The 25,836-nt window shown below is 45.1% G+C and overlaps 1 protein-coding gene across 6 annotated transcripts in view; it reads right to left on the bottom strand.

Moving 5' to 3' along the window:
* Positions 1-25,836, bottom strand: part of VPS35L (VPS35 endosomal protein sorting factor like) — a 115,179-nt gene that overhangs the window by 10,478 nt on the left and 78,865 nt on the right. For all 6 annotated transcript variants that reach the window (XM_072835958.1, XM_072835959.1, XM_072835960.1 and 3 more), the window contains 2 exons: positions 12,094-12,233; positions 2,614-2,779 (listed from right to left, as the gene is read on the bottom strand). In XM_072835958.1, coding sequence (XP_072692059.1) covers positions 2,614-2,779; positions 12,094-12,233 — 306 coding nt within the window. The remainder of the gene's footprint in view (positions 1-2,613; positions 2,780-12,093; positions 12,234-25,836) is intronic.

Below are 25,836 nucleotides of genomic sequence, written 5' to 3'. Positions count from 1 at the left end.
GCATCTGTCTGCCCCTGGGATCACGACCCTCAATCCTCTAAGGGCCTGGCAGGTGGTGTGGAGGAGCCAACAGGCTACACTGGCTTCACGGGGGGGATCCTGGGTGGGGGATCCTAGGTTGTGGTCTTCCCCCTACATCTAAGCCATCCTCATATGAGGTGAACATTCAGCACACAGGAAGCTCTCCCTTCCACATCAGATGTGCCCCCTTTCTTGCGTGCTCCATGAAAGCACTGGCGTTCTTGCTCTAGGCGATTTCACAAGGCCATCTTAATAATCGAGAAAGTAGAAAAGGCATCCTCTATAAATGCAAAGAAACTGTGACCCTAGTTTTTCAGAAGTTCTAACCTGTGTCAACACTAAAAGGCTGCCTAAAACAAGAAAGAGATGGGAAAATAAAGCCTCCTTCGGCCCCCTGGGGCTCCCTCCTGCTAAGACAATTGTCAGGTCACAATTGTGCACCCAGAGTAAACACAGCTGGGCCAAGAAAGGGAAAAAAAACCCTACTCATCCTTCTGTTTTCTTCTCTAAAAGCTAGAAATCTAGACTCCGGCCTATCAAACAGTCACGGCTCCTGTTGCTAACACCCTGGCTCCCCATCTGCCCTGACTGTATAGCTTAGAGGGTTAAATGAATCTGCTGGGGAAGAAGAGGGAGGAGAGGGCAGGACACAGGAGGGGGCTTGCCCCGCTAGCAGGGAATTGAGGTTTGCAGACGTACTTCCATGTCAGTGCCTGGTCCTCACAGGTCTCTCTACTATTAATTGCCCTCAATGAGCACTTGGCAAAAAAGAGGAAATAAAAATGCCAACAAATACAGGAAAAAGTACTCCATCACATTAGCTACCAAAGAAATGCAAATTACAGTCCTCAGAACAGCCGAAGTGAAAAAGACTGACCACAGGGAAAGAATAAAGAGAACCCTCCTTCATGCCTGGTGGGGGGTGTCAACTGGCCCAACCATTCTGGAAAACTGAGACAGTATCTACCAGAGCTGAACAGAAGCAAATCCCACGAGCCACAAACTCCAGCTGCAGGCAGAGAGCCAACAGAAATGTACACCAGGAACATGCACTAGAATGTTCACGGCCACACTCCTCTGTATTATACAGCCAGAACCAGACCACTGGAAACATGAAAATGTTTGTCCATAAGGGAATGAAGGAATCTGGTATGGTCACAATGGAATACTATACAGCACTGCAAAAGGACGGACTTCAGCTATGCACAACACAGATGAAGCTCACGTGGAAAACACTGAGTAGAAGAAGCTAGACACCAAAGAATGCATGCTGAGTGATTTCATTTATCATGAAAGTAAAAAAATGTACAAACTAATGCGTGATGCTGGACGTCAGGAAAGAGGTGGTGCTAATTGGAAGTGGGCGTGATCTGGGTGGGAGCTCCGTGGGTGTGTTCAAGGTATGAGGAGTCACTGAGCTTTACAGCTGATGGTATGTATATAATATGTTATACTTTAAAATGTTATTTTGTCATCAAGAGGGCAGCATGACACATGCCCCACAGTTCTGGGTGCAAATTCTACTTCCACTGCAAACTGGCCACAGGACCTTGAGTCAAATACAGTGTCTCTGAGTCTTTCCTTGCTCGAATGTAACCTGGGGATGCACATGCCTGTCTTCTACTCTACAATGCCATAAGGGGTACAGGAGGAAGATCGCGGAGCCTGATGCCATACCTGGCATGCAGGTGGAGCTTGAGTCATGGAAGCTGTCGTCATGGAAGCTGTCGTCATGGACATCAACCAGCCTCCCTGGTACATCTTAACTATTAGCCTCCAAATCCCAGCTAGAGGAAGTCTCTAGGAACCATAGCAGGAGGTCCTCCCTTAGCACTGCGTATTTTGATGAAATTTCAGCTTCCTGAAATTTCCAAGTGTAGAGACAGTTGCTTAAACCCTAAAGTATGTAATTACTCGCCAAAGCACTTTTAACAATAGGGCCATTTTTGGGGAAACCAATAATTAGAACTGAGGGTCTGACAAGCAGGTGGATGCTCGGGCTCAGCGGGCAGAAGTCTGGAACTGGGACTGTCCTGTGTTATGTGCAGGATAGCAGAAGTCTGCTTTCAAATTCCTAGCAGCAAGCCCACAATGGCTGGTAGCATATCGGGGAGCAAGGCCGCCTCCTTCCTCCTGAGCATCTGAACTAGTAGTTCATGGAGTCTCAGCCTCACCTGAAGAAGGCTCTACCCCCTTGGGTAGAGTCCCACCTGACATTGTGATTAGGGGGCAAGCCCGGGATGAAGCTTGGCATGGATGTATTTAACCACCTTTCTAGGTTATTCTGTAGCACACCAGAGAGCCCAGATCCTAAAGAGTGCTTCTCTAAACGTGTCTGATTGTCAAGATGATTATGTCATAGACAAAATTCTCAGGTCTCTTCTTGGGGATCCTGATTGAGAAGGGGTAGGATGGCACTTAGGAATCTGCTCAGGTAATTCTTATTTGGGCACATTTAACAAGGCCCTGGATTAGAGATGTTCCTGGTGGGAAAGAAAACTAGAGGATTATGTGAAAGACAATGAAAAAATTTCACTGGACTTATATGAAATTCAAACTCGGTATAGTGATGGTAGGAGGGGACCCCGCTACCTTTGTCTATGTGGTAGAGATAGGTCTCCTGGCTCATGGCAGATAGGAGGTGCAGGACACAGGTGTAGATGCGGATTTTATCATCACCATTGTCCTCCCAGGTGTAGTCCTGGATCACGTTGAGAAGCTCACGAACAAGAAACAAGACTCCATGCTCAGGATGATCCTGGTGGAAAGGCAAAAAAGGATAAATAATCTTAGAGATAAAGCAGGAAGGGGGGCGGGGGGAAACAAAATCACCAAGACAGAAGCTCAGATCCCTCCCATTTGCAGCTGGAGAGGAATTAAAGTGCCAGCTACTGTGCAGGGGCAAGCCCACTCATGAGCCTGGTTAAATAACACAGAGAAATCAGACAATGTTGTGAACCCCACCGATCAACATGCTGTAGTCGGGGGAAACAAGCTTTGAGAGCCTCCTTGGGTCCAAAGGATGAAGAGGCAAAGTCACCTGTCAGCTTAATGGCCTGTTTCCAAAATTACAGTCTCGTTCTCCTGTGTTTGTAGCAGTAAAAAGTCCTGCTCCTCCAACTACAAAAGCAAGATTGCGGGTCTTGTAGCAGATGGAACAGCGGAAGCCTCCTACTTTGGGTGAGCACCCCCACCCCCCATGATCACTGTCACCACCAAAGGCACCAACTTTAAATATAGCATTGCTCTTTAGGGCGTTCAGTGACATTAACAGCTAAATTGAGGATGTTCTCTTGGGAGAGGAAAAACCCAAGAGACATTCAGGGTTTAGGATGGTGTTTCTCAGATGCTGACATGAACCGAAGAAGCGTGTTGGATGCCACAGAGCTGGCTGCTTAGTTCACAGCTGGCAGGCTACCTGCAATTCTGCGGCTCTCCTGAACACACTCCACAGACTTCTACCACCAGGAGTGAGTGCCTCATCGCCTTGCTGACCATACCTTTATGGTTCCCAGGACCAGGTGGAACCCTCAGAGTCCTGCCAGGACACAGTGGGCACACTCAAAATGGTTAAATGAGGATGGTTCCAGGAAGGATTATTTATAAAGATGTGGGCAGTGTGAAGGGAACTAGAGAGGAAAGGTGAGGCACCCAGAGTCTTGCTACAGCAGGAATCCGCTACCACCCTCGGGCTGAAAGCCCACGGTGGGAAGGGGCATTATTGGCAAGTGCAAGACCTGCAGTTAGAGAAGGCCACCTAGCAGGAGCTGGAGCCTTGGGAAGAACAAAGCCATTGCCAAACCATGGCCCAGTGAGGGGGGGTGGGGGAACGGCAGTAAACAGCTTAAACTTGTTCTCCCGCCTTCCCATCTGGTGGTCCCTGCTGGTGGCTGACCCAGTTGGAGACCAGAAGGAAGCCAGCCCAGGTGACGCAGTCCCCAGGGGCCTGTCTCCCACACAGATTTTGATGGAAGGGCAGAGGATACTACAGCCAGGAGCTCATGTGTTGAGGAGCTCTGGCCTCCCGGGCCTGCTGTTCCCTTGGACTGGAATCTTCATCTGCAAGACCTGGCCAGACGGGCTCCTCGACAGCCTCTAGATCCCATCTTACATGCTAGCTCCTCATCAAGACGTTCCCTGATCATCCATCCAGAGCCTTCTACACCCCCTCCCCCAGGCTCTCTCACAAATCAGCCTTGTTTTCTCAGAGCAGTTCTGAAGTGACTTTACTCCTTCAATGAACTACTCGGCATATCTCTTTCTTGGTTTACACTGATCTCTCTTTCATCCTAGCCCACAACCTCCAGGAGGACAGGTACTTCGTCTGTTGTAATTGCCAGTTCACAGCCAGAACTGCCCAGGGAAACACAATGTGAACGGTGGCCTGTCCCAGGTTCTAGGACAGTGCTGGGCCCCCGGCAAGCGCTCAGTAAATAATGTTGAATGGATTACGGTCTGAACACCTACGTACCAGGCGCTATGGTGGCTACAAAGACAAATAATAGCTAGCTTTTATGGTAGCTTCCCTATATTCCAGAAAGATACCATTTTGACCACCCCCCAATTTCACAGATAGCAGATGAGCTGCAGAGAGGTTAACGGGCCCGGTGGCAAACTGCTGGTACATGGAGGGAGCGGGGCCTGAGCTCTGGCAGGCTGGCTCCAGAGCACAGATTCCTGTTAAGACTATACTGATACTGCCTCTCTCTGACTTTATGGAGCTGGCTAACGGGGGGAAGCCAGACATGTGAGCCAAATCTTTTAAATACCGGCATGGAGTATGAGAAATACTATAACCAAGATGGGTAGGAAATCACCACCACTAATCCAATGTGTGTATATACAGCAATAACACTTGCAGTGGTAAGAAGGAGGGCGGAGGGGTGTGAGAGGTTCTGCAGAACTGTTAACATCTACAGGAATTTCTGCTTGGGTATCTGCAAGAAAGAGGACACATGATGCTCTAAAATCTGAATGCCCCAGACTAGAGTCATCCACATTGTCCATGCTGTGGTCTGCCTTCCATTTACACGGCCGCTCTCAGCTGGCAACTTACTCCTGCCTTTCTTTGCTACCAGCTGTTTCTAACTGGGCTATTTTGTTCTGCTATGTGGATGTACAAAAATATTTTTTATTTAAGGATCTGCTTTGGAAAGAAACAACATTCTGAATGGTCCAGTAACAATTTCAACGGCATTGTCGTAACTGTAATGGGAGCCTATTCAGCACACCTTCACAGAGGTGGGAGAAGGGGTAATGGAGACAAGAAGGTTTGTAGTAAGCCATTTCCATGAGTTTTTGCTCAGAATTGAAGAGATTATTTCCAACATTCTTTACCGGGAAAAATTTTTCCATATGATAGCCACGCTTCAGTGGTTGTAACATTTTTAAAATTGTACTTTGATGCTTTAGTGCCAGCAACTGAAGCAAGGCAAACACAGAAAAAAAAAGGAGGAGGAACAGGAGGAGGAGGAGGAGGAGAAGAAAGAAGAAAGAAAGAAAGAAAGAAAGAAAGAAAGAAAGAAAGAAAGAAAGAAAGAAAGAAAGAAAGAAAGAGAGAGAAAGAGAGAGAGAGAGAGAAAGAAGAAGAAAAAAAGGGGCACCTGGGTGTCTGAGTCACTTAAGCGTCCAACTCTTGATCTTGGCTCAGGCCATGATCTCAGGGTCCTTCGATGGAGCCCTGTGTCCTGCTCCAGCAAGGAGTCTGCTTCAGGATTCTCTCTCTCCCTCTACTCCTTCCCCTCTCTTTCTCTACTCCTACCCTCTCTTTCTCTAAAATAAATCTCTTTTTTTCAAAGACATTTTTTATTTAAGAGAGAGGGCACATGCACAGCTTGGGGGAGCTGCAGAGGGAGAGGGAGAAGCAGACACCCGGCTGAGCAGGGAGCCTGACACAGAGCTCAATCCCAGGACTCTCAGATCATGACCTGAAGTGAAGGCAGATGTTGAACCAACTGAGCCACCCAGGTGCCCCAATAAATAAATGAAGGAAGAGGAAGAGGAGGAGGAGGAGGAAGAAGAGGATGAAGAAGATGAAGATGAAGACGACGAAGAGGATGACGATGACAAGACGATGAAGACGACGACAAAGACGAAGACGACGAAGACGACAACGAAGAAGAAGAAAGGTCCTAGATTCAGTTGGCAATGCAAAATAGGGGAAGTTCCCCCCCACCTCGCCACCCCCCACCCCCGGCATCCCTGCCAAGGCTGCCTCCCTGACAGAGCAAAGCCGTGCTTATGAGGCAGCTCTCAAGGGGCATCTGGGGGTTCCACCCGTCACAGCTGGACACGCAGGGGACCCGGCTTCCACTGTTCGCAACATCCCTTTGGGTCCCTGGTTCTGGTCTGCAGGAATCCCTCTATTAAATGTCATTCCTTGGCAGAAGGAATACTCTAGAAATGACTAACTTTCCAGAAGCGCCAAGATGACACTGAGCACAGACACCCTGGCTCTGAATTCTGTCTTGGCCTCTTACTAGCTGGTGACCCTGGGTAGGTCACCTTACCTCTCTGTGCCAGGGTCAGCGTCTGTGAAATGAGGGTAGTAATGCACTCATTTGGATATTTGTGACCTGCTGGCTGGCTCACCGTAAGGGGTATGTACGTGCTGATGATAAATAATAAAAGTCCTTTAGAAAAGGAGTCAGGACATGGGGTGGGGTGAGGCATGGTGCTGAGAAGAGGGACGGGAAAGAGGGACACGGGGGGGGGTGGGGGGGACATGGAATGGGAGGTCATGATTAGCACAGGGATGCGAAGCTGTCAGGAACCAACTCCTGCCTGTCTCACGGGCTCAAGAGCCTTGTGTCCCTCAGCACCCCAGGCACAAGTCACCCAGGCTCTCTTCTGGTCCCTCCAAGGCACAGTGTGCCTTCCCACCTGAACACCTTTACCTATGCTGCGCCCTTGACCTAGAATGCCCTGTCGTCCTCCCCACCACCCCCAGACTCCACGCACTGCCCTTAATTACCAGTCTTCCTTCCTGTGGATCTCAGGGAACTTCCCTGACCCACTTCCCTTCAAAATTGGGCTCTCGGGGGATCCCTGGGTGGCTCAGCGGTTTGGTGCCTGCCTTTGGCCCAGGGCGCGATCCTAGAGTCCCGGGATCAAGTCCCACATCGGGCTCCCGGCATGGAGCCTGCTTCTCCCTCTGCCTGTGTCTCTGCCTCTCTCTCTCTCTATCATAAATAAATAAATAAATCTTAAAAAAAAAAAAAAAGGGGGCTCTCAGAAGTCCCTGTAGTTCTTTGTGGGACTTTATACAACTGTAGTTAAGTGGGTATTTATTTGCTTATGCTTAGTGTCTTCGTGAGTAGAGGACACACTTCTCCGGTTCACTCCTGAATCCCCAGATCCACAAGTATTTACAGCTCACTCGGCACTTGGGCCCCATGTCATGCTTACAGCTGGACCTCTTCACAAGGGTAAGAAGTAGAAAAAGACATTTCTGGACACCTGCTGTGTCCTAGGTGGTGAGTGCCAGAAAACTGATGGTAATAACATTTCCATTGCCTATAAATTTCAACTGAAGCAAAAGCAGGCCTCTAAAGTGGTAACACTGAACCTGTTCAATCAAGGCTATGTGTCCGTCCTACTAAATGTTAAGAGAAATGCATTAGTTCAATTATATAGAGAAGTCCGTCTGCAGCCCACCAAGAGGCTAACCGAGGCCAGCACCACAGCAGAAGGCTTCAAAATGCTACCAAACTGGCACTGTTTGCCTAAGAGAGGGCTGGCCTGGGGAAAGGTTTAGTTCTGCATTTATAAGTATGAATTAAGTGGGCCAGGTAGTTTATGTAGTCTAAAATGACTTCAATTTTTTTTTCTCTCCAAATAAAATGAATCCTAGCCTTTTTTTTTTTTTTTTAATTTTTATTTATTTATGATAGTTACAGAGAGAGAGAGAGGGAGGCAAAGACACAGGCAGAGGGAGAAGCAGGCTCCATGCACCGGGAGCCCGATGTGGGATTCGATCCCGGGTCTCCAGGATCGCGCCCTGGGCCAAAGGCAGGCGCCAAACCGCTGCGCCACCCAGGGATCCCATGAATCCTAGCCTTTTAAAAGCCTTGAACACGGCTGGTGGGGATGCAAAATGGTACAGCCGCTCTGGAAAACAGAATGGGGGTTCTTCGAAAAATTAAAAATAGAGCTACCCTAGGAACCAGCAATCCCACCTCTGGGTACTTATCCAAAGAACTGAAATCAGGATTTCAAAGAGGTATTAGTATTCTCATGCTCCTTGCGGCCCTATTCATAGTAGCCAAGATGTGGAGATATCCTAAATTCCCAATGATGCATGGATAAAGGAAATGCGATACATAACAGATTAATATTCAGCCTTAAAAAAAAGGAAGTGTTGTCATTTATGTTGTCAAATATGACAACATGGAGGAACCTTGGAGGCCATTAAGTTGAATAAGCCAATCACAGAGACACAAATACAGCACGATTCTGCTTATGTTAAGGCCATCTGAAAGAGTTATGTTCAACGAGCTTAACAGTGGGATGTGACTGCCAGGGGCTGGGGGAGGAGGAAATGTGGAGTTACTCATCAATGGGCTTCACGTTTCAATTAAGCAAGACGAAGGAGCGCCAGAGATCTGCCGTACGATACTGTCCCTGTACTCAGCAATACCACATCATATACTTAAAAATGTATTAGGAGGGTAAATCTGCGTTTTAAATGTCTTTACAATGATAAAATTGAATTTTAAAAAATGGAACAATGTAAGTGGTGACAGTGAAAGATAGGATCTGAAGCAGGTAAAAGTAGGATATGGGAGTTGTCTTCATGCTCACTCTACTCACAACAGAAGTGCCTCATGTGCGGCCCATCCTATGGCCTGTGAGCCTCCTCAGCACTCTGCCTTGGTGGTTCAAGCTAAACATCTCCTGGCACCTCAGAGCCTGCCAGTAGTTAGCTATATCCCACAGGGGGGACGGAGTGCTGCTAAGGCTCAACCTTGAGTAGACAAAGTGCACTGTAAGTGTCTGAGGCTCACAGGACAGGTTCTGGAACAGCGAGGACCTGGATTTAGATCCCGGCTCTGCTGCTCACTAGCTGTGGGTTGACTTAAGTGGAAAAGGCACAGTGACTCCTACCTTGCAGGGCTTGGGGGAGGAGAGACAGTGCTGAAGAAGGTCTTCAGCACAGGGCACTGGGTAAGCATCACAGGGGGCCTATTCTTCATGTCATTCTCTTTACTAATTCCAGCAAGAGCATGCCCAGCAATAGCAGGAATAAGAAAATCTGCTGAGGCCAGGGAGACATTCCTATGAATGACTAAGGGGCCAGGTAGGCAAGCAAAGTGGGTTTATAGGTCTGGGGTGCCCATGGGAATTGCAGAAACTGTACATGCCAACCCCCGCCCCGCCAACATCCTGCTCCTCCACAAAATGGGCCAGCTGCTCCCAAGCTGTGGCCAATTGGCCAGCTTGGAGAATGTGGGCCCCACATGGCAGGATCTGATTTTTCAAGAAGAACTAAAAAATCTGGGTTTTTCTGTGACCTACCAATTTTTAAATGTGGGTAATTCATTCCAAATGTTTTCCACTGTTATGTGGCCAAAAAGCCTGTCTACGGGCTGGATTCCACTCAGTGGTCATCAGTGCAGAACCTCAGGGACAGAGCTTCTGGGTCCCAGAGAACTTTCAGGTCAATTGCTTCATTCAGTCTTATAGCGGCCCTGCCAGGTAGGCACTCTGATGTCATTGTAGAAAGGTGACAATTGAGGCCTTGAAGAGTTAGGAAATTTTCCCAAAGCCACAAGGCTGCTGAGTCCCTGGGTCAGACAGCACTCGAATTTCTGATTCCAAGCACAAGACTTCTGTAAAGGCTCCAAAGATTTTTAACATGAAGAAAACCCCATGTGCAGAAGGAAAATGCATCCCAATTAACCAAGGAACAATGACACCCATCGGCTGCCTCTTCAGAATCTCGGATTCCTTCTGGTCCCCTCACTTGACAATGAGACTATCCAAAAAAGAGAGAAACTGATTATCCAAAGGACTAAGAAGGTGATCTGAAATCAGGGGTTGAGCTCTGCCTCCTGACCACACCATCCTCTCCCTGGAGGACTTGGAATCTCAACTGGGACACTTGAAAACTGAGTCACTTTTTGTCTCCTCAGCTCCTCTGAGAGATGATACACATGCCTGACAATTCACCCATTCAAATGCACACTTCAGTGATGGTTAGTGTATGCAGAGCTGTGCAACCATCACCACAATCAATTTAGAACCTTTCCATCACCCCAGAAAGGAACCCTGTACTCATGAGAGCAGTTACTTCCTTGTGTGAGTCCAAAGGGATGTTTCTCAAAGTGTAGTGCTAGGACTGTCCACACCTGAACTGCTCAGGAAGCTTTCAAAAATGCTGATTCAGGGATGCCTGGGTGGCTCAGCAGTTAAGTGTCCGCCTTCGGTTCAGGGCGTGATCCTGGAGTCCTGGGATCGAATCCCACATCGGGCTCCTGGCATGGTGTTCGCTTCTCCTTCTGCCTGTGTCTCTGCCTCTCTCTCTTTCCATGTTTCTCATGAATAAATAAATAAAAACTTTTTTAAAAAGTTTTAAAAATGCTGATTCGGGGGCTGATCCCAACCTATTAAGGTGAACCTCAAAGGGAGACCCAAGAATCTGTATTTTAGCAAGGATCACTGATTCCTCTGGACATCTGGCTCTCCCAGAAGCCAATCTTGTTTTGTAGCCTGGCCCTTGTCACAGCCTGGTGAAGGTTAGGGGCTCCTCAGAATACAATTTGTAATGCAGAAAATAAAATACAGAAGACTACAAAGGAAACCAATTAAGCTAAACTTGTTGAGAGCCTGGGTGGGTTAGTTGTCTGCCTTCCACTCGGGACATGATCTCAGGGTCCTGAGATCAAGCCCCACATTGGGTTCCCTGCTCAGCAAGTAGTCTGCTTCTCCCTCTCCCTCTGCCCATCCCCCTGCTTATGCTCACTCCTCTCTGTCAAATAAATAAAACCTTTAAAAAATAATAAAATAAACCTGTCAAAATACTTGTTCAATGTATGTGTTATATTGTGTTCTATTACTTCTTGGTGAACATGATTAATCAAAATGCCCACTTGGTGAACATGTTACACCTGAAATGTGATATGAACATCATATGACTGACTTCTTTGGTGATAAAGTCCCAGCTATGTGACTACTACTGTGGCTCATTGTCTGTAACAGTGGAGCGACAGGCTAAGTTTGACTGAGATTTGTAAAAATTAATGGTTTTGGTTTTTTTTTCCCCCCTCATCTAAATCCATGGTTGCCCTGCCAGACCCTCAGGTAGTAAGCAGACTCTGAGTTAAGAACTCTGCTGGGTGCGGGTCCTGGTGCTGGGTCTGGAGAGAGGCCTTAATTTGGCCCAAGCCTCACGGCTCATCAGCATGTTCCACGAGAAACCCCAGCATCCTTCCAACAATGTCCTCTTTGACCTCAGCTACCTAGTTTTGGCTTCTAGTACTTGCAATCAAAAGAACATCACCATCACCTTTTACAGGGCTGAGTACATGCCAACTGTTCTAACCACGTATGTATATTCACTCACTTCAATCTCACAACAACCCAGAGATATAGACACCATTATTACTCCCATTTTATAGATGAGAAAACTGCAGCCAGTCATGTGATGTAATTGTCTGAGCCTGCAGAGCTGGAAGGAGGGGGAGCAGAGATTCCACCCCAGACATCTTGGTCCCAAGACCTGAGCCCTTAACGACTAAATGGCACCCCCTTGACTGTATAGAGAACCTCCACTAATATACCCCAGACCTAAGATGAATGGAAAATACCCTAATTTAGTAGCATCTGGCTGGCTTGGTCAATAGAGCATGAGACTCTTGATCTCAAGCTCTTGAGTTCAAGCCCTGCATTGAGGGAAGAGATTACTTAATAAATAAAAGTTAAAAAAAAATACATTGAGTAATTCAAACATCTGACTAGAAAACCAACATGCAGATACAGATAGAACATCCCTGCACTTTTAGGGCTAAGAATGAATATAAAGCAGATCAAAGAAGGACATCACCTTCTTTTCGCTCTTCTGGTGAAACGTACCGGAACTATTAATAAAGTAGAAAAGAAATTGCAGAGGAATTCCAGAAGGAATGATTCCGACGGTCGCATCTTTCCATCAATATTAATCATCTTTGGAACTTCTGGAATGAGGCTAATAGCGGCTTTGAAAAAGGCATCAGCTGCAAGACAAGAGAAAAGTCTGTGTTTGAGAGGTCTGAAACATCCAGGTTCTGCTTTCTTCTTCACGGGGCCTGCAGGGGTGTCCGGAGTGTCCTGTGCAAGTCAGGCCATGCTGAGGGCCCCATAGCACAAGCAGGCCTTACAAGAGGGTCTCTGCAACCCTAACCAATTCGTGCAACGTTCAGGGCAGAGGGCATTGCCGTGGCTTCCCATCTTCCCCCTCTCCCTCCTTCCTTCACTGAACAGCTCAGCTTGAAGAGCCTCACACTGGCTTGAATAATTAAGTGAAATAAGCAAGCGGCAAATTTTTTATGAAAGATCATAGCTGCAGGGCCTGGGGGCTCAGCCCAGACTGGTTGCCCAGACCCTTGGATGCACCGTGTGAGCGCAGTCACCAAGCCCACTTCAGAGCTGGGAACTAGGGTGCGGAGGGACCAGTGCCTTGTCCTATATCAGGGTCCTGGGACCACCGCGGTTCTCGCACTGGAGGATGTGGGGCTGGGGGAGGCACAAACTCTGGTCTGCCTGCGTTTATGCTGTAGCGCACCCTGTATGTTAAACATCTGAAGGAATCCACATGTGCACACCCATGCACACATGCACACACACACACACACAGCTTTAGAGACTTCTGACTAGGTGATTAGTTCCAGAGAATCACCTGGGAGAGGAATTTTTCTTTTTTTTTAAAGATTTTATTTATTTATTCATGAGAGAAGCAGAGACACAGGCAGAGGGAGAAGCAGGCTCCCTGTGGGTAGCCTGACACGGGACTTGATCCCAGGACCCCGGGATTACACCCTAAGCCGAGCCACCCAGGTGCCCCAAGAGGAAGATATTTTTAAAAAATATTTAGTGTTCTGTCAAGAAGACCTCAAAGGGTGAGGGTGAGTAAGGCAAGGGGAGAAGAAGGGGAAGAGGGGGAAGGGGAGAGGAAGAGCTGGGAGGGAGCACTGGGAGGACGAGACTGGAAGGAATGGATGGGGAGAGAAGGACAGGAGGTGGGGGCTGAGCTGGAGATGGAAAGAGTTCTTTCTAGAACTGCCAAAGTATCCGCCATGAGAAAAGTCCTCAAGGTCAAAACAGATGAACACTGACCTGACAAGTGAAATATTAAACTACCCAACAAGATCAAACGTTTGCATGGTCCAAATAAATATACTTCCAAGCCGAAACGACTTGCAGTGATGCGGAGAGGACGCAGCACTGGCACACAGCATCCTGAACTCACACCGGAACCCCATCCAGCACCCAGAGGGGCAAAGGCAACAACGAATGCCTGCCCTCCAGGAACAAAGGCCCGCACTTAATGAGAAGAGTATGTGTCTGCAGCTGGAGAGCTGGGCCTTTTTCGCCTTTTCTTCAAAGCAAAAAAAAAAAAAAAAAAAAAAAGACAGCACCATGATTAAGGAAAGACAGCTCTCTCAGAGGCTTTCCGGAAACTTCCTTCCGAGGCTTTCTCTCCCAAACTGAACTCATAACCTTAACCACATTCACCTAAGCAAATTCATGAAGCACCAGCTTCACCAGCAGTGAACAGGCACCTTGGGCAACAGAGAAAAGGGGGTGGGAGTCAACATCCCTTAATAGGGTGTGAGGCCAATGTGATCACACTACTTCTATTTAATACCCACTTACAGGTGTGTCCTTGGTGGGGGGTCGGGGAGGGGAGGTGGCCCTTTGGTCTGGGGGTTGAGGAGGAAGCACACAAAGCAGTCGATGTTGATCTTATGAGACAGAAAGAGACTACATACAGGGCCTCTGGGATGACACCTGATGTGGACTCTGGCAGACAGGGGCAGAAGGTGCAGGGTCTTGTGTCTCAGAGACAGTAGTAAAAGGCAGTGTCTGTACCACTGAGACTTCTAGGTCTATGGGAAGGTACAATCATCTCCGTGCCCACAGGAGGAAACAAGCTCAAAAAGTGAGTGGCCAGGTTAAAGCATCCCAGGGATGGTCAAGGGCATTGCCCATGCTGAGCAATACGATCAAATCTGCATTTAAAAAAAAAAAAAACATAGCCTGCAAATCATAGATCTGATAAGGGTTTATGTCTAGAATATATAAAGAAGTTCTCCAACAACAGCACAAGTAACCAGGTTAACAATGGGCAAAGGACCTGAACAGACATTTCTCCAAAGCAAATACACAAATGGCCAATAAGCACATGAAAAGATGCGGGACATCAATAATCATTAGAAAAATCCAAATCAAAACCACAGTGAGATTTCATCACCGGGAGATGACATCAGGATGGGCACCATGAAAAAAAAAATCAGGGAATAAGAAGCATTGCCAAACACGTAGAGAAACTGTAATCCTGATGCACTGCTGGTGGGAACGTAAAATTGGTGGTCCCTCAAAAACTGGAACTAGAATTACCACCTGACCCTGCAATTTCACTTCCAGGAGTACGTTCCAAAAAATGAAAGCAGTGACTTGAACAGATAGGTGTGCATGAATGTTCCTGGAAGCACTATTCACCACAGCCAAGAGGTAGCAAAATCCTAGTGTCCATCAATAGATGAATGGAAAAGCAAAATGTGGACCACACACACAATGGAGTATTATTCAGCCTTAAAAGGAAGAAAACTGTAACACATGCTACAACACAGATGCATCTATCCTAAAAATATCATATTAAGTGAAACAGGTCAGACAAAAGGACAAATACATAGGATTTCGCTGTCATGAGGCAGAGTCATCAAATTTGGAGAGCAGAGAGCAGAATGGGGAGAGGGGAATAGTTATTATTTAATGAATATACTTTTAATTTGGTTTGGGATGTGAAAAAGTTCTGGAAGTGGACAGGGGTGAGGGTTACATGGCATTGTGAATGTACCTAAAGCTACCGAACTGCATACTGAAAAATGCTTACAGTGATACATTTATGTCACTGATATGTAACCACACTACACGAAAAAGAAACAGAGCTGAATCTACCCCTGACGTTAACCCCCCTGTAAGCTCAGACAGGCCTAGACTCCACCAGGTCTGGCTGTCCTCCTCCTGCAGGAAAAGCTCTCTGTCCCCATGGCTCTATAGGAATTGCTTTCTGGAGAAATCATTAAGTCCATAATGAACAAGGTGAAGAGCCTCTCTCAGCGGAAACGAAAATTCTGCTAAGAACAACTTGAAAGACCATTTATTTATTCTATTTATGTGTTTGTTACCAAGTGGCCCCGAGAAAAGTGCCTATTATTATGCCTCATTAAAGAGGGAGCAGCTTTGTGCTCTGTTCCTCACAAATGCCCCACTCAGTTCCCATTCCAAAGGAGAGAGCTAAAATAAATGGTTATTTAGGGGTTGGGGCAGGCAATGTTCCAGAGTGTTCCAAAGAGATTTTTTATTTCTATCCTCAGAAGACTTACCCCATATAAAAAATCTTATCTAGGAGACATCTCAATTTTGACTTAGTAATTAGGGCTCAAATCCTATGGTATATGAAACGAGTTTTTGCTCCTGGAGTTCAGAATAATCACATCAATACCATAGGAGAGTTTTGTGTCTATTAAAAGCCCTGGAAAACCATCCAAGATAAAATGGGCTAGATATGTTTTGTTTTTAAAGATTTATTTATTTTAGAGAGAAAATACGCAAGAGAAGAGGGAGGACGGACGGGAGGAGGGAGAGCCAGAGAGAGTGTGTGAGCATGTGTGCATCTCTAGCAAATTCCCCACTGAGTGCAGAGCCAGACACGGGGCTCAATCTCATCACCTGAGCCAAAATCAAGAGTCAGATGCTTAACCAACTAAGCCGCCCAGGTGCCTCATGTTTTTTTGTTTGTTTGTTTTTGTTTTGTTTTTTGTTTTTTTTTTAAGACATACAGAGAAAGGAGAAATCAGATTCCAATCCATAAAGACTATGATTCCTGTTTCACTGGGGGAAGGAAAACAAGTGCATGTACCAGATTCCCTATGCTGTATCTTTTTCTACCTGAATATTCTGAGGTTCCATGGAAGTAGGTTTCTTTTCCATATCCCACTTAAAAAAAAAAAAAAAAGAAAAGAAAGAAAACCAAAAATACCACTCAGGCCTGGCTGGCCCCACCCTAGAGTGCACTCTGTTGGAGATCCTACTTGGGGTGCTGACTCCTCTACCGAGTGGCATTCTGTTGTTTCCATATAGTCATCAACATGTCCTCCAGCACTGCTGGCCACTGGGTGAGGGCAAACACAGCCATCATCCCTGCTCGCAGAAAGAGGGACTGCACGACTCTCAGAGCCAAGAATTTAAATTGCTTTATCACAAGAATCATCAGAAGCCTTGCTAAAAATACAGGTTCCCAGACCCAATATTGCCGATGGAAATGTATCATGGTACAGTCACACTGCAGGACCTGGCAGTTCCTCCAACTGTAGATGGATGCTACGAACACACATACACATACAGGCTACGATATGGATCAACCTTGAAATCATTAAAGCTAAATGAAAGGAGTCAATCATAAAAGACCCGTATTATAAGACTGCATTTATATGAAATAGTAAGAATAGGCAAATCCATAGAAACAAAGAGTAGACTGGTACCTGCCTGGAGCTTGGAAGAGAGGGAACAGGGAGTGACTACTTAATGGATTGAGGGTTTCCTCAGGGTGATGAAAATATTCTGGAATTAGTGATGAAAGTTGCACAACTCTGTGAATGTCCTAAAACCCACTGAATTATACTCTTCTTGATAGAGGGTGGATTTTATGATACACAGATCAATCAGATCTCACTAAGCTGTTATTTAAGAAATATATGTGAATTCCGAGGTGCCACCTTAAATGTATTGAACACACTACCATGAGAGACTTGGAAATCTAACTTAAAAAAAACAAAAAACAAAAAACAAAACAACTCTGAATGGGTAACAGAGCTACAGGATTCAAAATTCCAAAGGTAACATTCTTTCTCACTCCCATTTCCCACCATCCAATTACCCTTTCCTGAGGCAGAGAATTTAACTGCTGCTTGACACCATTTTGCAACTCCCTTCACCCCCACCTCACACTTAACAGCAGGTCTTTAAGATTATTCCATGACTGGGGCACCTGGGTGGCTCAGTAGGTTAAGCATCTGACCCTTGATTTTCACTCAGGTCAGGATCCCTCCCATCTGCTTGTCCCTCTCTCTCTGCTCCTCCTCTCTCTCTCAAATAAAATCTTCAAAAAAAAAAAAAAAATCTATTCCATCATTGTACACCTTCATCTTTTTTAAAATAGCTACAAAGTGGAATCTGGTCCATTTGCATTGTCTTCCAATTTGTGGACGGCAGGGCGAAACACATATATGATTTACCATCTTGACCACTTGGTCCACTGTTCCTTTAAACAAGCTTCTCTAGTGAATTTTAGAATTCAAGAGGTTTGAAAAAAAAGAAAAGTTCTAAATTGTTGAGATAAATACAGACTACGACTTTCCAGTCATGAATGGCATACTCTGAAAGGTTGAACCTGGAGACATTCAGCCAGATGCACACACAAATGGACAGCAATGAGGAGACTCAGCCAGGCCAGGCTACCCTGTCACTTCATATATATAATAAGGGCCACAGAAGCTTGTTAAAACAATTATAATAGTTTTTGATAATTTTCTGAGATTTCAGGCTTTCCTGTTTCCCATTCTGGGCAATTTCAAAGGGTCTGCAGAATGCCAAAGGAGCATATTCCAGAAACCTTTGTAAGGACATGGAGAAGTCAAACACACTGAAAACATAAAGTCACCAAAAGAGGAGGATGGTCAACAAAATATATGTCACTAGCAAACCCTGGAAGAAGGGGAGATGTAAACAGAAGCCTGAAATTATGGCTTAGTTGAAGATACTAGGTGAGCTGTGTTTGGATTATCCGGGCTGCCGCTACTATAAATGAGGCAGCTGTTCTCTATGGAGGAAGGTATCTTTGTATCAAGTCCAAGCACAGTTGGAGAAACAACCCAGCAATAAGGGACTAGTTAAAATTGTTGCAGCTAATAAAGAAAACAAGGTACATCTGTTCTGTTTTGATATATAAAGAGGTCTATGATTTATTAAGCGCAAAAAACGTTATAGAACAGTGTATAGCATGACCCTATCTTTGTAAGAGAAGTGTTATGTGCTTATGTAGATGCATAAAAAAAGTGAGGCACTAGAATGCCCAAGTACTAAGTGTGATACAGGAGTGGTAGCTGAGGGTGAAGGAAACAGATCTTTGACACTAAGTTACTGTTTGGGAATTTTCATTTAAATCCCTAAAAACTCTTCTTGAGCATACAAAGGCAATACAAATCTGTTATAAAATTTTCAGTCATGGGAATGTACGAAACAGACCATGAGGCAATGAGGTAGACAGAGAGATGGTCACAGGGGTATCTGGAGAGAACCCCCTTCTTTCTTTACCAGAGGCAAGGCACCCACTGCTGTGGGCGTTAGCACTCCTGCTGCTCTAAGGGATGTCTACCTTGTGTGCGTAAAGCGGGGGACTAAGGGTGGTGCCCACCTTCCAGAGGCCCAGGGAACTGCTCTGTTCCCCACAACCAATGCGCCAAGAAGTTTGCTCTCTGATTAGCTGCTCCATGACATGAGTCATAATTCAGGATTCAAGCTCTCTAGACAGCTTCACTTGCCTAGATTCTTCTCGAGGCTTTACAAAGTCTCACCGTGTGGCTTGGAAGCTTTTTCCAGCTCCGGTAAGACAGCTTGTGACCTCCCATAGGCATGCTCACCTAAAGTGCCCACTGCTGTCTATTTTGTATACCAAGGCTGTGCATATGACTCTGAACAATACAGAGACTAAGATATCTATCAACTGAACATCTACTGGAAAGCTTCAAAATGCTCAGGATTAAGGTGCCAGTTGCCCATTGCTGACAAGAGCAAAAAACAAAAAAACATCAAAAAACAACCCTGGAAGGAGTACAAATGTTTTTCAATAGGAGTTTAGGGAAAAAAATGGAAATAATTTGGGGAAATATTTGTCTGGGGAAATAATTTACAGCACTTCCAATAAGAAAAGGAAATGAAACTGAACACTGAATAGTCATTACAAACAATGAGGTGGATCTTTATATACTGATATGGGTACGTGGGAAGGGGCAGTGGGAGAAAGACCAAGATTTAAGTGAAAAAAGCAAATTGAAAAATATTGTGGAAGACGTGATCCATTAAGACACATGGAAAACATGTGGAAGACTGCATGTATATATGAGAATGCAGACAGATGAGGAGGGAAGGAGAGCACATGAGACAGACATGAGAACAAACGAGTATTTCTAAATGGAGAAAAAAGTTAAGAAGACTATCCAAATTGTAAATGATGGCTAATTTTTTGGATGGGAGGAAACAGAGCAAATTACTGGTGGCTTTTATTTTGAAGCTTTTTACATTTTTAAGTTCTACATTTCTTTGTGGGGACTTTTTTTTTCTTTTTTTTTTAAGATTTTATTTATTTATTCATGAGAGACACACACAGAGAGAGAGACATAGGCAGAGGGAGAAGCAGGCTCCATGCAGGGAGCCCGATGTGGGACTCGATCCTGGGTCTCCAGGATCAGGCCCTGGGCTGATGGCGGCACTAAACCACTGAGCCACCCGGGCTGCCCTTTGTGGGGATTTTTTTCAAATGAGCATGAGATACATATTTTTTAACAAAAATCATTAAGACTTAACATACAGATTGTCTGTTTTTCTACAGAAAACAGGAGAGTACCTCCAAATACCCTTCATACAAAAAAACATAAACTCAGACTAGAACTGTGACCTTGAGAGTAAGGTCATCTTTTTGTGTCAATTGGTGTTGTCAATACAGAATGTGATTCAGTATGTGAATCGTAAGAGACAGCCAAGAAGCGATAACCTATAACCTACCTTCAGAGGCAGTATTTATTTATTTATTTATTTATTTATTAATAACATATTAGGTCAGTGCTAATGGGAAATTTTTACTATCCTCCAGAGTCATAAACTCCCAGGGATACACAAGACAACAGAAGCAATTTGCTCCGATCCCAAACACACCTCCAGAAATCACATGTACCCCTGGGCAGCAGAGATGGACAGCTCTCAGTCCAGGGAACTCTAGGAAAGGAAACATCACTATTTCTTGGGACAAAACATCACAAGAGGGTGAAAGATCCCCTCCCATTCCTTGAATACACTTGATTAAAGCAGGATTCTGGCTACACTGTCTCAAGTTCTATCAATCCTATTGCTAAACAAACTTACCAGTCTTCAACATTTTCCATCTCACCATAGGCGTTTAGGTTTGGAGTGACAACAGCACTGTTGTTACGGACACTGTTGTACAGATGTACCATCGGGACATAGCCCACTGCCTCAGACTTTGTATTTTGGAAAAAGTGGTAATGTCCTCCCCACCCTACCCCGCCCCCCCAAAGTGGTATTAGGAGGTAGGGACTTGGTGGTGATGAGATCATGAGGGTGGAGCCTTCACAAAAAGGATTAGTGCCCTTGTAAGAGAGGCCCCAAAGAATGCGCTCACCCCTTCCACATGCGAGCACACAGTGAGAAGATGGCTGGCCGTGAACCAGGAAGTCCTTGCCAGATACTGGATCTGCTGGTAGCTTGGTCTTGGTCTTCCAGCCTCCAGAACTATGAGCAACAAATGTCTACCCTGAAGCCATGCGGTCTTCAGTATTTTCATTTCAGAGGGCCCAACTTCAGTCTGTAATGAAGATGCGCTGTTACCAGTGGCAGGGGTGCCTTCAGGTAAAGCCTCAAGGTCCACATGGCCACGTTATTATCTATAGGTGAGTTATCCATAGAGATTTAGTGCTGTTTATAACTACCTGTGCCTCTGTAATAGAATGCTGTGATAGCAGTTATGTTGGGAGGATTTAAGGGGCTACACTATTTTGATAATATGTACGTAGAGTAAGATTTAAAAAAATATGAATGCCTAGAAACGATTAAATACTTTATCCAATGCTTACTTGTTATCAATGACAGCTGAATCTAACCTTGATTTTGCCATCTGGTTTATATGGAATGCCCTTTAGATTCAGCGCATTGTGGAAAGTTCCCTGGGGTCATGGAAATGACTTCTCAATTCCCCTGTGCCACCCATGTTACCTGACTTATGTCTTTGGGGTAATGCAGTCAACATGCCTTTCTAAAATCCCTGCAGTAGCTCACAGGAGGCTGTGAAGGGGTCTGTGTGATATCAGTTTTGGATTTCCCTGAGCAGAAAGGATTAAGTTTCTCGCATCTGGATTCTGGTTATTTCCTACACAAGCTTATCTATTGTTCGATCTATGATAATTGGCCTCCAGCAACCACAGGCACCCAGGGCTAGAAATAATACTTTGTATTGTGGTTACAGGAACTAACTAACTCCAGGGAAGCCCAGGGGGTTAGAAAGAGCGCTTGAAGTCAGATTAGGCCACTTATTTGCTGGATGCTCCTGGGTAAGCCCTGTCCTACTTCGGAGTCTTAGTTTCATCATCTGTAAAATAAATATAAATCACCTTACATACTGAGTAAGACTAGACTGCTTTGCGAGGAATTCAGGTCTCTCATCAGCCCCCAAACTATCTTCCTAACTTGATCTCCTATTCATTCTTTCCAGAAGCACGATTTCCAGCCACCAGGCCTTTGCTCCCGCTGCTGTCTCCCTCTGCCTCATTTCAGTATATAACAACTCCCTCCCTTAGCCTCCTTTAATGCCACTTGTTTTATGAAGTTTGTGGTTTCTTTTTTTGTTGTTCTTCCAAGACAAGGGTCCTCTCTCTCTTTTCTAAAATTCTGTTGAACATTTTATGAACATCTTGCACATTTATCATGGGTAGTCTTGTGTAATTGTCACCTAACCTACTCTCCCCTACTAGCATGCAGTCTCTTTAAGTGCATTCCGGATCAGCACAATGCTGGGCACCGTGGCTTGCTTGTGAAAAATGGCCAAGAAATGCTGGCAGGAAGAAGCAAATAGTAGACATTTACTAATGGAAAGAGCTGAGTGAACTTATGGGAAGACTCTCCCTTGCCCGTTTTCTGTGGGTTCCATCCATTCCAGGCCCTGAGACTCCCTAAAGTAGATGGACCGGGTGTGTTGGGATGTGGGCGACAAGCTTCAATTGTTCCAGCAAAAATAATCTGCTTTGTCCATGATCACCAGAGAGGCCTCAAGGTTTGAGAAAACAGTCACATCAAATATATTCTTCAGAATGGTGTGTCAATGGAACTAGTAAATATGACCAACCCCAGAGACTTGGTAAGAGGAAGAAGGCCAGTTTTCTCCATCATAAGCTGCTCGTTACCCTCCAGGAGGAGGATAAAACATTATCTCTCTCCACATTATTGTCCAGGCCACCTCCATTAGCAGTAACAGTTCCCAGTAGCCACTGGGCTCCACAGTATCAGGCCGCAGTCTCTCCTCTTTGCTTCCAGTTCTTCACAGAATAAACCAGCACAACAGCTTCATTCAACATCTGTGCACCTCAGGATATGTTTGAACCTAACTTGTGTTCTTTTATTTAAAACTATGAAAATAAAGTATTTAAAACCTGCTAGGAGGGCTTTGATGGGATTTGCTTCTGAATAGCAGAGTTCCTTCGGAGTTACATCCATACCATGGAAGGCATCATACCATTTATATGTATCAATATTATTAAGAATGATCAACCATCATTATTGTATGATTACCACACATTCACTCAAGATTTCTTGAGCACTCATGTGGTAGGCAATGTGCCAGGAGCCAGGAATACAACATCAAACATGATAGGTAAGATTTCATGGAGCCATTACTCTTATAGGGGAGAAAAGCAGACAATTATTTACATATTTACTTGTTAAATAACAGTCCCTCCAGTGAAGGACAGGCCAGGTGTCAGGATCACACATTATATAGAATAACCTGACCTAACTCTGGGGGTTGAGAGGCCACGGACGGTGTTCCTTAAGAAGTAGCTTATAGGGGCACCTAGGTGGCTCAGTAGTTGAGCATCTGCCTTCAGCTCACGTCCGATCCCAGAATCCTGGGATGGAGTCTTGCATCAGGCTCCCATAGGGAGCCTGCTTCTCTCTCTGCCTCTCTGGGTCTCTCATGAGTAAATAAAATCTTTAAAAAAAAAAAAAAAAAAAAAAAAAGTGGCTTGTAAGCTAAGCTCTGAAGGATAAAGATGTTTAAAAAATAAAAGAAAATAAAATTTAAAAGGAGGGGGAGAAAATTCTGGAAAGCACTATTAATCATAGCAGAAAGCATTATTATTAATGAAAACAATGAAACTACTTTGCTTGAAATGTAGTCTCTATCATTTCGTCTTTGGAGGAACAGCAGATCCTGATTGGTTTGTTTTCCAGGATAATTCAGCAGGGTTCATCTTAAAAGAACTATTGGCTTTCCTGTGCATTTCTCAAGGTTTTGCATATAAGAAGTTTGCTTTCAGAATCCTGAAACCACAGAGCTGTCATTTTATGTAGAACTCCACAGCATACTTCTGTCTTTTGAGAGGCAATTTTTTTAAAAGATTTTTATTTATTTATTCATGAAAGACACACACAGAGAGAGAGAGAGAGAGAGACAGGCAGAGGGAGAAGCAGGCTCCATGCAGGGAGCCTGATGTGGGACTCGATCTTGGGTCTCCAGCATCATGCCCTGGGCTGAATGCAGGCGCTAAACTGCATTAGCAGTTTAGATGAGGTTAATATTTACTGAGCAGCTACTGTGCTAGCAGGCCAAGCTCTCAACTCTCATTTAACCTGCAACAGACAGGTGCCACAGCTGAGCTCTCCACTTGACAGATGAAGACACTGAGGCACAAAAGGGCCAACTTATCTGAGGGCATCCAGCTTGTAAGTGGCAGAGTCGGGACCAGGGGACCTAAAAGTCAGTATCAGTGAGGGATGCATCTCAGTACCCTGATGTTGGCCAGATACACCCAGGCTTTCACAACTCCCATCCATGTCTTTGTTCAAGCCCCTTACCCCACCTGAAATGCCAAGGATTCCTTCACTCCCCACTCCTCCCAATAAATATATGTTCTCCTGCTAAGACCCAACTTCAACATTACTTCCACTGTACAACACTCTCCTTTCTCAGATTAAAAGCTGGAAAGATAAAGGAACTAAGACAAAAAAAGAAAGGGCAAAAGATTCTGTTCTTGCTGTGGCCTAGTAATAATGTTCTAGAAAGAACCACTCACAAATAAGAGCAAGAACTTGTCTAGTGAAGTGGCTGAAAGAAAAGATAGGCATCTCCAGGTGAGAAGCACAAGTCTGTTTCTCCTAACTACTGGGGGCAATAGGTGGCTTTGGAACCACACCCACCCTCCACCCCCAGGTCCCCCACAATCCACTCCACGTGCTACACCAGTATGTCCAAAGGACTAGAACCAGGCCTCCCCTGTAAAAAAGCCTTCGTCAGCATCCCACACACAGTTCAACAGGGTTTAAGGTCAGGCTGGACCCAGTCCTGGCAAAGCCACTGCCCAATAAAGCAGGTACAACTGAGGCTGGATCGGAGAGACCAGAAAATGAATCGGGGGAAGAGGACTGTTTTATAACCAGCTGAGAGGTGGGGTGTGTAATGGGGATGAACAAAAACAGCCCATTTCCACAAGCTTCATTTAATTTATATGTAGCTTTCCCCTGCTCAGTAATTGAATGTATTATTTATTTTGGCCAGCAACTGCCGCATGTGGCTTTCAGATCAACAATAATAGGCTTTTAAGGTTCAGTGCCATAGCATTTAGAGACTGGAGTAAAAATCAGCAGATAAATTATTAAACATGAAGTGAACGCCACATTCCTGCCCCTCCTACAGTGGCCTGAAGTGTGGGTTGAGGCTGATGAGGAGTCCAGGGCACTAACCACCCATACAGCGTGTACCAGGCTCTTCTGACACTGCTTATCTCCCGGTGTGGACTGAGGCCACTACAGGTGGCACAAGAGAGCAAAAGCCACCCATGGCTCTCATCAAATAGTTCTTGGAGCAGCAAATCTTTGAGGATGGGGGAGCCTTTATTTAAGATTTTTTTTGTTTTACCTTTAAAAACAAAAATAGCATGAAACCCCATATGGGATCCAGTCATAATAAGCTTGCCTGGGATCTACAATATTTTAGATCATGGTCCTTAGTTTCTAAGTCGGGAGAAGAAAGATCTAGGCTTCTAGAGCCTCCACTTATAAAGTTCAGGGCACTAATACCAGCAGCTCACAATCTGTTCCTAATATTCTAAATTATGCCAAACTCAAGGGTTCCAAAATTAAGTCTACTATTCCTGAACCCTTTAAGAGGGAACAGTTTATAGTAAGTGCCTAGGTGGCTCAACTGGTTAAGTGTCTGCCTTTGGCTCAGGTCATGATCCCAGTGTCCTAGGATCAAGCCCCATGTTGGACTCCCTGCTTGGCAGGGAGCCTACTTCTCCCTTTCCTGCCCGCCCCTGCTTGTGTTCTGTCAAATAAATAAATAAAATCTTTAAAAAAAAAAAACAAACAACCTTTAAAAAAAAGATTTTAAGTGTCTTACATCAATCTCAGCTAATTAATCCAATCTAATCTTAATTTTGCATAACAACAGGTTTTTGGTGGTGGCTGTACATTTTTGTTTTACCTCGTTTCTTGCTCACCCATCATCCTTACCAAAGCAGGTACCAGGACAAAGTTAAAGTTCCATGTTTACCA

The sequence above is a fragment of the Canis lupus genome, chromosome 8 (genome assembly GCF_048164855.1).
Source record: "Canis lupus baileyi chromosome 8, mCanLup2.hap1, whole genome shotgun sequence".
Taxonomy (NCBI): Eukaryota; Metazoa; Chordata; class Mammalia; order Carnivora; family Canidae; genus Canis; species Canis lupus.
The sequence above is the reverse complement of the archived record's forward strand: the minus strand, read 5'-3'. Positions and strand labels throughout refer to the sequence as shown.